At 35.3% G+C, this 12,048-nt stretch overlaps 1 protein-coding gene across 1 annotated transcript in view; it reads right to left on the reverse strand.

Moving 5' to 3' along the window:
- The window catches only part of SRBD1 (S1 RNA binding domain 1), a 230,725-nt gene that overhangs the window by 168,489 nt on the left and 50,188 nt on the right, over positions 1-12,048 (reverse strand). The window contains 5 exon segments of the mRNA XM_032653507.1: positions 4,999-5,033; positions 5,036-5,108; positions 5,834-5,857; positions 5,859-5,922; positions 9,732-9,889. Of these exon segments, the coding sequence (XP_032509398.1) occupies positions 4,999-5,033; positions 5,036-5,108; positions 5,834-5,857; positions 5,859-5,922; positions 9,732-9,889 (354 nt within the window).

Below are 12,048 nucleotides of genomic sequence, written 5' to 3' on the forward strand. Positions count from 1 at the left end.
AGTTGTTTTCTTGATTTCACTTTCAGATTTTTCATCATTAGTATATAGGAATGCCAGAGATTTCTGTGCATTAATTTTGTATCCTGCTACTTTACCAAATTCATTGATTAGCTCTAGTAGTTTTCTGGTAGCATCTTTAGGATTCTCTATGTATAGTATCATGTCATCTGCAAACAGTGACAGCTTTACTTCTTCTTTTCCGATTTGGATTCCTTTTATTTCCTTTCTTCTCTGATTGCTGTGGCTAAAACTTCCAAAACTATGTAAATAAGAGTGGTGAGAGTGGGCAACCTTGTCTTGCTCCCTGATCTTAGTGGAAATGCTTTCAGTTTTTCACCATTGAGGATGATGGTTTGTTGTGGGCTTGTCATATATGGCTTTTATTATGTTTAGGAAAGTTCCCTCTATGCCTACTTTCTGGAGGGTTTTTATCATAAATGGGTGTTGAATTTTGTCGAAAGCTTTCTCTGCATCTATTGAGATGATCATATGGTTTTCTCCTTCAATTTGTTAATATGGTTTATCACATTGATAGATTTGCGTATATTGAAGAATCCTTGCATTCCTGGAATAAACCCCCACTTGATCATGGTGTATGATCCTTTTAATGTGCTGTTGGATTCTGTTTGCTAGTATTTTGTTGAGGATTTTTGCATCTATGTTCATCAGTGATATTGGCCTGTAGTTTTCTTTCTTTGTGACATCCTTGTCTGGTTTGGTATCAAGGTGATGGTGGCTTCGTAGAAGGAATTTGGGAGTGTTCCTCCCTCTGCTATATTTTGGAAGAGTTTGAGAAGGATAGGTGTTAGCTCTTCTCTAAACGTTTGATAGAATTCACCTGTGAAGCCATCTGGTCCTGCGCTTTTGTTTGTTGGAAGGTTTTTTAATCACAGTTTCAATTTCAGTGCTTGTGATTGGTCTGTTCATATTTTCTATTTCTTCCTGATTCAGTCTTGGCAGGTTGTGCATTTCTAAGAATTTGTCCATTTCTTCCAGATTGTCCATTTTATTGGCATAGAGTTGCTTGTAGTAATCTCTCATGATTTTTTTATTTCTGCAGTGTCAGTTGTTACTTCTCCTTTTTCATTTCTAATTCTATTGATTTGAGTCTTCTCCCTTTTTTTCTTGATGAGTCTGGCTAGTGGTTTATCTATTTTGTTTATCTTCTCAAAGAACCAGCTTTTAGTTTTTATTGATCTTTGCTATTGTTTCCTTCATTTCTTTTTCACTTATTTCTGATCTGATTTTTATGATTTCTTTCCTTCTGCTAGCTTTGGGGTTTTTTTTTGTTCTTCTTTCTCTAATTGCCTTGAGGTGCAAGGTTAGGTTGTTTATTCGAGATGTTTCCTGCTTCTTAAGGTGGGCTTGTATTGCTATAAACTTCCCCCTTAGAACTGCTTTTGCTGCATCCCATAGGTTTTGTGGTCGTTGTGTCTCCATTGTCATTTGTTTCTAGGTATTTTTTTATTTCCTCTTTGATTTCTTCAGTGATCACTTCATTATTAAGTAGTGTATTGTTTAGCCTCCATGTGTTTGTATTTTTTACAGATCTTTTCCTGTAATTGATATCTAGTCTCATGGCGTTTGGTTTGGAAAAGATACTTGATACAATTTCAGTTTTCTTAAATTTACCAAGGCTTGATTTGTGACCCAAGATATGATCTATCCTGGAGAATGTCCATGAGCACTTGAGAAAAATGTGTAAGAAAACACTATTTTTTACCAAGGAAAAACGGATTTAAAAAAAAAAGAGAGAGAGAAGGGCTCCCTGGTGGCGCAGTGGTTGAGAGTCTGCCTGCCGATGCAGGGGACACGGGTTCGTGCCCCGGTCCGGGAAGATCCCACATGCGCGGAGCGGCTAGGCCCGTGAGCCATGGCCGCTGAGCCTGCACGTCCGGAGCCTGTGCTCCGCAACGGGAGAGGCCACAACAGTGAGAGGCCCGCGTACCGCAAAAAAAAAAAAAAAAAAAAAAAAGAGAGAGAAGAAAATAATCAAGTGTGACATTTTAAAATGAATGGGGACAAATATTCAGACACTCAAAAAATAAAGTGACCGCCTACTATGGGCCAGAGGATTGAAAAGAACAGATCATTCTAGCACATACTTAAAACCAATGACATATATAATACTGTAGAATTTCTTTTCACAAACACTTGCAACTTTAAACATGTGTGACAAACTAAGATCTAGCATAGTTATATTCTACAACTTAATCCATTTTTTTTTCTCCTTTGGTAACTGAGATTTGAAGCTCTGGATGACTTCCTCCATAGGAGATATAAGTATCAGAGTTTATAAGGTATTTTAAGAGAAATGACAGAGAGAAGTTGGATGGATGGGTCAGGATGCATGGGGTTTACAAGTTAGAAGATAAATCATGGTGTATGTTAACCTATGGCAAGTAGGTCAGGGCAAAAGCTGTTAGAAGGAACAGATAAGAAGGAATGTGCTGGTGGATGTGTCAGGAAAATATTTTCCAGGATGAGCAGAATTATAGGAATGCCTATCAGATTATCTGTTCAAGACAATCTGTTCAGATTATCTGTTGAAAATGACTGCTAGAGAAAGCATGGGAATTTCAACTTAAGTGTAGTTTGCGATGTAATTTCAAACCATTAGATGAGAAAATATGGTTTCTTCATAAAGGCATGTTGAATTGGCAAAATGATAACAAAATGAAGTTGAACAGCTGATTCCCTAAAGCACACACTGTAACTTCTGATTAAGTATTTGCATCATTGAGGATTTCAAAAGCACATAATAAATACTAGCAAATATATCCAAAAGTACATTAAAAGAATAATACACTACGACAAAGAAAAGTTCAACTCAGAACTGCAGAGATGGTCAATTGTAGGAAATCTACTACTTTTACGATTCAGCATATTGATCAAAAGAGGATAAAAAACCTCTTTAGAGAAAAATTATTATGGCAAAATTCTGAAAAAGCATTAATGTTATCTTTTATTCTTGATTTTTAAAGTATAATAAAACAGGAATCAGTATTTTTAAAACACTCATAAATAAGACTATTTCCTTTAAAAGATTTTTAAAAAAAATTACAAAAGGCAGTATCATACTTAAGGGAAACACTAGAAGCATTCTAATAAAATTAAAGGAGGAAAAAAAATCCACTATCACTACTACTATTTAATAGCTTTTCAAAGATACTGCATGACACCTTTAAAGAGAAGAAAATAAAAAGGTATAAAACTAGAAAAAGAACTGATAAATTCGTCATCTTTTGCAGATGATATGACCATATCATATCTCTTGAAATCCAAGAAAATGAACTGAAAAACTAATTATAAACAATGAAAGAATTCTGTTACTATGGTTGGGGGACCAAACTAACATTAAAAAAAGTGCTCCTTCATAGAGATATAAAGTAACGTAGTAAAGTAATTCTTAATACAAACACAAAAAGAGAGAAATATAAAAGAAAGTTTTAATATTGAATATGAAAAATAATTATAAGAAAACTTCAAAATGTTACTGAAAGCAAAAGCATTCCCCCATTTTAATGATGGAAAGAGAAACTCAGAGAGGCAGAGTAAGTCTTCCAAACTTGCATAACTAGTAAATGGTGACAACAAAAGATGAACCCAGATTGTCTGGCTCCAAAGCTCATCCTCTTTCTACTACCATATACTGCTGCAAGTTCAAGAAAGAGAGCCTCTGTAAGCAAATTCAGATGAAATCCAACAAGTCTTCACTATTTACTGTTTCTAATAATTTGAAAGTTCTATTTATAATCACTATAAATGTACCCAAGATATTTATATCCAATTAATGTGAACAAGTTAAAAGAAATCAAAGAAGTTGCCTGAAATAAACTGTATTTGCTATGTCAGGTCCTTGTGGTAGGTTCTCAAAAGGACTGGGTACGTGTGCAATTCCCAGAATAGAGAAGATCCACAGTATTTCCCAGACCAAACTGAATAAGAAGGAGAGGGAAAAAGCTGAGCCAAACTATTCAACCTGATCCTTTACTGAACCATGATCCCATGGCACCTACAGTTTGTCCCCTGACCTTCTAATTCCCTTTGGTTACTCTGCATTTGTTTTTCTAACATCTTGATTATACTCTTGGCCACACGGAATATTACACTAAATACAAGACCCCTCTCTTTTGGCCTATCTGAATGGATCCTAGAATTCTTCTTCCTGTGTTGGCTTTTGGTTTTGTTTTGTTGATCCTGATCCATACTATCAGTTGACTATACTTAGTTATTACATTTCTCAAAAAGCAGTGGGAGACGGCCTCTTACATGCTCTCCCCTAGATATCATCTATTATAACTATCTTCTCTCCTGAATTAAACCCTTTAGGATTTAGCATTCTACCATACTTTGGAAAAGGTAAAGGTGGCTATTTGAGGTTCAAAGAGAAAGTAAGGAAACAATGGTGAATGACAGCAAAACTACTACAGATCTAGGAGCAGGACTAAAGAAATGGGTCATGCTAATACAAAGTTATTTAGAAGTCAACTGTATGCCTATACAAAATGAGAGCATGTGATGAAGAGATTAAACAAGAAAGGAACATCAGAAATGCTTAAAAAAAAAAGAAAAGAAACACTTTTAATTTGTAATACTTACCTTGGCTCTCAGTTCTGAAGGCCATGACTCATAGTCATCAAAACTTTGGGAGAAGAAGGCTAAGTTATCCATGGTCTATAGCTGCTAGACCTATACACCATTCTACTTATTAGTCACTAGTTAGCTAGAGCCATCACACAAAGTACTGCCTGGAAATCCCATGAATTCAAGTAAGCCCTAATTGCTGCATCTGTGAGCGGTTTCAGGATACTGAAATGCCAATTTCTCCAAGAGGCAGACACTTTATATTGTCCTGCAGAGCTCTTATGAATAGGAAGAAGTGATATGAGGGCAAATAAGAAGTACATCTTAAAAGACAAGGGAGAATTTATCACAGAAGGAACTTCAGAAGTTCCTTTGCCTCTCAAAGAAAACAAACATTCCTAACATCCTTACCAGTAAACAATGTCCAGTGGTGCAAAGTAGTTTTTTCATTATCAAGGTCAGCAAAGTAAGCTTCTGTTTCCCGGCAGGCAGTTCCATTTCCAATCACCACTGTGCTGCAGCTTCAAGAAGAAACAGAATGAGAAACTGGATGAGATCAAGGCACGCTTCTAAATCAATCAGGAGAAATGGACAGAATGCACGAACAGTATTATATGATGCTCTTATTCTCTCATACATCCAAGCAATCTCTCCACTATCTCACAGGGGCCACGCAGACTTATGTAGAATCAAAGACACTGCTCCTGCACTTGGTATTATAGGAGGCAGTGGAGAAATGTCTTATGGTCACACAATCTCAAGAATAGTCAGCTTTCTTCCCATCTAGAAGGAATGAAAATTCAGACATGAGTAAGTAAACTCTGGAACATTCTAAGCCATAATAAAGAATTATGACTGAATTATGTGATAGTTTTCAAGAATTTCTGAAGCTTCTCTAACTACTGCCACATCCATTCCTCAGATCCATGAAAAAGAAAGAAAGAGAGAGAGGGAGGGAGGGAGGAAGAAAGAAAGAGAGAGAGAAGGCCCAAACTGAAGAATTAAAATCTCAATTTTGGTCATATTACCACCTTTGTTTAGTGAAGGCGGCAGAGGAAGGGAGTAGCATTCCTCCAGAGTCTCCAAATGTAGAGTTCTCCAGCAATTTGCCCCAGCATTGTTTTACATGGTTCCTTTTCTAACACCAAAGCACTTCCCTTAATCCCTCCCACCAAATTACGGACTTCAAAGATATCTCTGATTGGCTGAGCCACTGAAATACTCAAAAGGTTACTTATTTTCATACTTGAAATCAGCAAAAGCCTCTTTATTTCTCTGCCTCTCGGAAGCCTTGTCCACAATGCAAGTATACCACATCAGTATGAAGTATCTGACCTTATGAAAAAATGAAAAGAAAAGGCCATTTTGTAAGAAATTACAAAACATAACACACCACTGATTTGATTAAGCAAGTTGAAATGAAAAGGGAACTGGTTCATCTTTTAAAATGCAGTCTGAATCTTTCATATTCCTTAATCAGATTCCCCCTTAAGCATTCTGAAATTTTGTTACCTCCAAAGTATTAGAACCTCTGTTTTGCTATACAAAAATCATTATCAACTAGATAATATGCCATGATACTAAAAGAGAAATGATTTTTAATAACACTTAACATCACAAATAGTAGAGCTGGGACTTGCCTGGTGGCGCAGTGGTTAAGAATCCACCTGCCAATGTAGGGGACATGGGTTCGAGCCCTGGTCCAGGAAGATCCCAGATACCACAGAGCAACTAAGCCCATACGCCACAACTACCGAGCCTGTACTCTAGAGCTCACAAGCCACAACTACTGAGCCCGCGCACCACAACTACTGAAGCCCACACACCTAGAGCCTGTGCTCAGCAACAAGAGGAGCCACCACATGAGAAGCCTGCGCACCGCAACGAAGAGTAGCCACCCAAAGAGCAGCCCCCACTTGCCGCAACTAGAAAAGCCAGAAAACCTGCATGCAGCAACGAAGACCCAACGCATCCAAAAAATAAATAAAATTAAAAAAAAATAGTAAAAGCTAACATTTACTGAATATTACTATATATCAGTGAGTGTTGTAATACTATTCTGTTTCTTCCTTTGGGTTGTAGATATGTAAATTTCTTTACCTTATGTAATTTTTTCAGCTGCATACTTATGAACTGTGAGCTTCTCTGTACTATATTTCAGACAGAAATATATTTTAAAATTTGAGGGTAACTCCTAAAGAACAGAAATAATGAGCTAAGTGACCAAATTAGGAAGTTAGGAAAAGGACGACAGAATAATCTCAAAGGAAGTGGAAGGAAGAAAATAATAAAGTTAAAAAAGCAGAAATTAATGAAATAGAAAAAAAACATATAAAACAGAGAGGACCAATGAAGCTTAAAATTTTAAATCACCTGTTAAGAAAAATACATACTTTTAGCTATACCAATCAAGTAAAAGAAAGGATGACACAAATAAATTATATTAGAAATGAAAAGGGAGTATAACTAGAGATTCAGCACAAATTTAAAAGATACAGAGAGATTATTATAAACAACTTGATGTTAATTTAGATTAAACGATGAAATGGATAAATTCTTGGAAAAGTCTTACCAAAACAGACTGAAAATACATATGCATGTATGTATGTATGTGTGCATAAAATTTTAAAAAGAACCATTCTATAAACAATACAAATACAGTAAAGGATAAAAGCCATATGATAGCTCAATAGATTCAGGAAAAAACACTGACAGAATATACTTCCCGTTTATTGTAAAAATGCACAGCATGAAAAAAGAGCAACTTAGAACAGCAAAATCAAAAGCCCATGACTATATTTATAAAAAAAAAGTATCCCCACAAAACGCAAAAGGTGAGCAGGTGGGAACAATGCACCAATAACCACCAAGACCAATGTGCATCAGCATTTCTGTGGGAGGAGGCACAGAGAAACAATGGAGTATCTCATGGACCTGAGATTGGAGGAAGCCTCAAAATGTCAGAAGGTACTTCCCTGGAAATCAAAACTGGCCCATTTGAGAATAGAAAGTAAAACTGGAAAAGACCTTTGCATACTGTAATTTATAGGTCAGTACAAAGGTTGCACAGTAAGTTCAGAAAGGACTGGAAAACTCTGATCTCTGAACTCTTGAAATTAACAAGTAGAACATTCTTTTCAAGACAAAACCCCACAGAGAAAAAACTGTTGAGCATCATATTCACATTGAGCAAGGTAAGGACAGTATATGGATAAAGGGGAAAAAAAGTCTAGATAAAAGGAAAGAAAGCAATAGGAAAGCAAATTTCAGAAAGTATAAGGTTATCTCTCTAACCAAATAGATAAAGTTTTTCTTCCCAATAGTTTGGAAAAAGTAGAAATGATAGTTCTAGAGATATACAGCCAGCCTTCCATCCTAAAAGTTGAGAAAAACTAATTTGATGTAAAACTAAGCAACAGAAAAGGATCATAGTCAAATTTCATATAGAATGATTATTTTTCAAATCAGGAAATAAAAAAGACTAGTATGATGTCCTTACAGAAAGATGTGCCCCAAAACAGAGGAAAAACTGTAACCTAATATATAAGAACAAGCTACCAAAAAAAAAAAAAAGATTAGAGAAAATGAGAATAAAATAAATCAGAATTAGAAATGTCAGAAGTAAGATGAAAGAACTTAGGAATGAATTAAATATGAAAGAAAAAGTTATTCTAGGAATGAAAACTTAAACCAAAAGAAACATAAGAAAAATGTAAACAATCAAAAAAATTAAAAGGTGAAGAAGTTCACCACAGAACTGTAATCTATTTTTTATAAATACCAAATGGAAATTCAAAAACTTAAAAACATAACTTAAATAAATAACTCAATGGATGGATTTAATAGCACATTAGACATAGCAGAATAGAGGATTAATTAACTTAAAGACAATCAATAAAAAATAAAAGAATTGAAAATAGAAGAGGAAATTGAATGGTCTAAAATACACGTAATTAGAATTCCAGAAAGAGATGCAAGAAGGTCTACAAACCTCAAGCAGAATTCACGTCCCCTTCCCTCCAAAACAAATAAATAACACACACACAAACAGCTAAGCATATAAGAAAACTTCTGAAAGCCACAAAGAAAAAATCTTAGCAGGCAGAGGAAAAAATTATCACCTTCAAAGGAGCAATAATAAGATTTTTGTCTGACTTCTCAACAGAAACTGTAAGAGCCAGGAAAAAAAAAAAAGAAAGAAAGAAATGACATCTTTAAAGCACTGAAAATAACTGCCAATCTTGAATTCTACATCCAGCAAAAATATTTTTCAAAACCGAAGGCAAATCAGAAACTTTCAGACAAAAAAAACAGGACAATTTGTCACTAGCTGATCCACATTAAAAAGAAACAGACTAGAGTTTTAGGAAGAAAGAAAGTGATCTCAAATGGAAACACAGAAATGCAGAAAGAAATGAAGATAACAGAAAGGGCAAATAAATGAGTAAACAGGAAAAAAAATACTGACTGGACAAAACAATAAAAATGTCTCGTGGTATTTAAAATATACACAGAATCAGGACTTCCCTGGTGGTCCAGTGGTTAAGAATCCGCCTTCCATTGCAGGGGACGCAGGTTCAATCCCTGGTTGGGGAACTAAGATCCCACATGCCACGGGGCAACTAAGCCTGTGAGCTGCAACTACTAAGCCCGCGCACTCTGGAGCCCACGTGCCACAACTAGAGAGAAGCCCACGCGCAGCAACTAGAGAAGCCCGTGTGACGCAACAAAAAGATCCTGCATGCTGCAACTAAGACCCAATGCAGCCAAATAAATAAATAAATATTTTTTAAAAAACAAAAATAAAATATACACAGAATCAAAATGTATCATATATAAATGCAGTCAGTATAAACAGAAGTTGATGGTGGATAAGCAGAGCTATTAAAGTCTGAGCCCAGTTAATCCTCAATATATCCATTGTGACCTAGGAAAGGGCATAAATGATAGTAAATGTTGACTGAGTCAACAAACAGGCCCAACAGGAAGCTTCATCCTGATTCCTATATCCCTTTTTGTGAGAAAACCATCTTCTATTCATTCCTTGAAAATTAGCATTATTTCCAAATCCTCATGAAGTATATGAAGTGAAATTTATGACCAACCAAACAACTTCTATATAAAATGCTGAAAGGTATGCTTACTGGTAGGAGAAATTATAGCTAATTTGCAACCGTGTTTATAACCGGGATCCACTCCCATCAAGGTACGCCCTGGGACAGGGCTTGTTAAAAGGAGCTGACGAAGGTTCCGTCCAAACATCATTACTGACTCTTTCTCTGCATCTGATGTTAGTTTGGCTCTTTAGAAATAGAAAAAGAAAATAAAAAAGATAAAGTATTCAGTTTTCATTCATTCAAATTTTCTTCTGGAAAAAGAACACAATTATTCCTTATTGGAGCATTCATTATAACAAAATAACTTAAGAGAAAAAAAATCACATACAAAATTATATTGAGTCTCTTTTTGCTAAGCTCAGTAATGCAGATACCTCAAACAATTTTGTGGTATCAAACCTGCTGAGTTTGTCATACCTACACTCCTCTATCTGCTCACCCTTATATAAGAAATCTACATGCATAAGTATCTGTGTATATGAGAGAGACAGGGTGTATAAAGATTTGGACATTACATGGGATGTCAAAGTTTATCAGCTGATTAAAAATATAAACACATAATTAGTGGTCAATTACTGAATCATAAGTAGCCTCCTCCAACAATGCTTAGTTTTACACCCTCACCTATATATATCTCAAGGCCATCTTCTCACTTTATTCCATTCCCCACATCTATCCCCTCGTCATTCTCACAGTGATGTGACATGACCACAGATATTAATACCAGTCCAGAACCCTGTCTCACATAAAAAATTTCCCAATTTTATCCAGAGAAGCTATAAAAGTCTAATTTTCAAATTTTTTCTAGGATAAAAAAATATATCTCTATTGGACTTAAAGGCATTTGGAAACTAAGTTTTACACCATTTGCCTATTTAACAAGAGTTATTAACATACTATCTCCTGAAACTCAAAAGAATTTATTAAAAGTATGTCTTCTCTATTAGACCAGGTTAAAAACAAACTGCATGCCAATGGCCACAAGAGCAAAAGCAATTCAGGGCACATTTCTATCAGCGTTGAGGTAAAATTATCTACATATCTAAAGGCACATACAGCTAACCAACATTTGTTTTCCTGGCTTAATTCAGCTTCTTACGGCTTTTCTCTCATGTTCTCTAATATTTCACTGTCATTCTCCCTGCATTCAGCCAAGCAACATGAAGATATCATTTCAGGTATTTCTAAATCTTCACGTTTAACTTTATTTATTGAGTGAGCACTTGTACTCAATCTTATATAAAGTACTGTGATTGATGTAAGAGATACAAAGCTGAAAAAATCCCTACCCTGAAGATCACTGTCTAGTGGAAGAAACAGAAAAATAAACAGATGAGTATAACACACGGTAGGGATAGCTAAATTAGGATAACTTTCTAAGAGATGTCTTCTCAGGTGAATCAAGAAGGATAAGTAATAGTTAAGCAAACAAAGGCAGGGATAGTAGCTGAAGAGCATTGAGAAAACACTCTGGGCAATAGAAGCAGCAGATGTCAAAGCTCATGGCTTATTTATAGAAAAGGCAAGTAACTTCATATGATAAAATAAAAAGAAATACCAAGACAAAGGGCTACAGAGGAAGAAAAACACAGACCACAAAGGGTTATTCTAAAGAGCTTGGATTTTATCCTGGAGACAAAGAAGATCCATTGAAGGACTTTAAGTAGAAGAGTATGAAATAATCAGATGGGAATTTAAGGATGGCAATGTGGAATATGTATTAGAAAATACAAGACAGAGATCACTATGATCCTAGTATAGTAATTCAGACAAGAAATGATGATAACCTGAACTAACCATGGATATACTTTCTCCTAGTAAAGATGGAGATAAAGAGGAGGCAAAATTCAAGATATAATAAAAGATGGCACAATAGACATCACTTGGTAATACTGATAATGTAGTTTTGATGAAAGAGGTATGTGTGAAAAATGACACAGGGATGAAAGATCATGGCAGTCATGGAAACAAAAATGCAGAAGTAGACTCTGAATCTTATATAGTCAACTGAATAAAATGGGTGCAAAATAATATAGTCTATTTGATCTCTTTTAATACACACATATGAATGGAGAAAAGTCTAGTTAACAATGGCTATCTCTACGTGGCGAAATTATATGGGTTTTTTTTCCTTTGTTTTACTGATTCTTTCAATTTTTCTGCATTTGGACAAATTTCTTTTTAATTAGAGAATTAAAGTAATTTAATTACTTTAATAAATCAATTGAGGGTTTTCCCCCTCAACTGCTGTTTCAGGTAATTACAAGTATTTCTATGAAGAGACACATCTGTAGACAATGTCTGCAAACCAACTTATGGAATGAAATAAGACATATTTTTTAAC

This window comes from Phocoena sinus, chromosome 13 (genome assembly GCF_008692025.1).
Source record: "Phocoena sinus isolate mPhoSin1 chromosome 13, mPhoSin1.pri, whole genome shotgun sequence".
In the NCBI taxonomy this organism is placed as follows: domain Eukaryota; kingdom Metazoa; phylum Chordata; class Mammalia; order Artiodactyla; family Phocoenidae; genus Phocoena; species Phocoena sinus.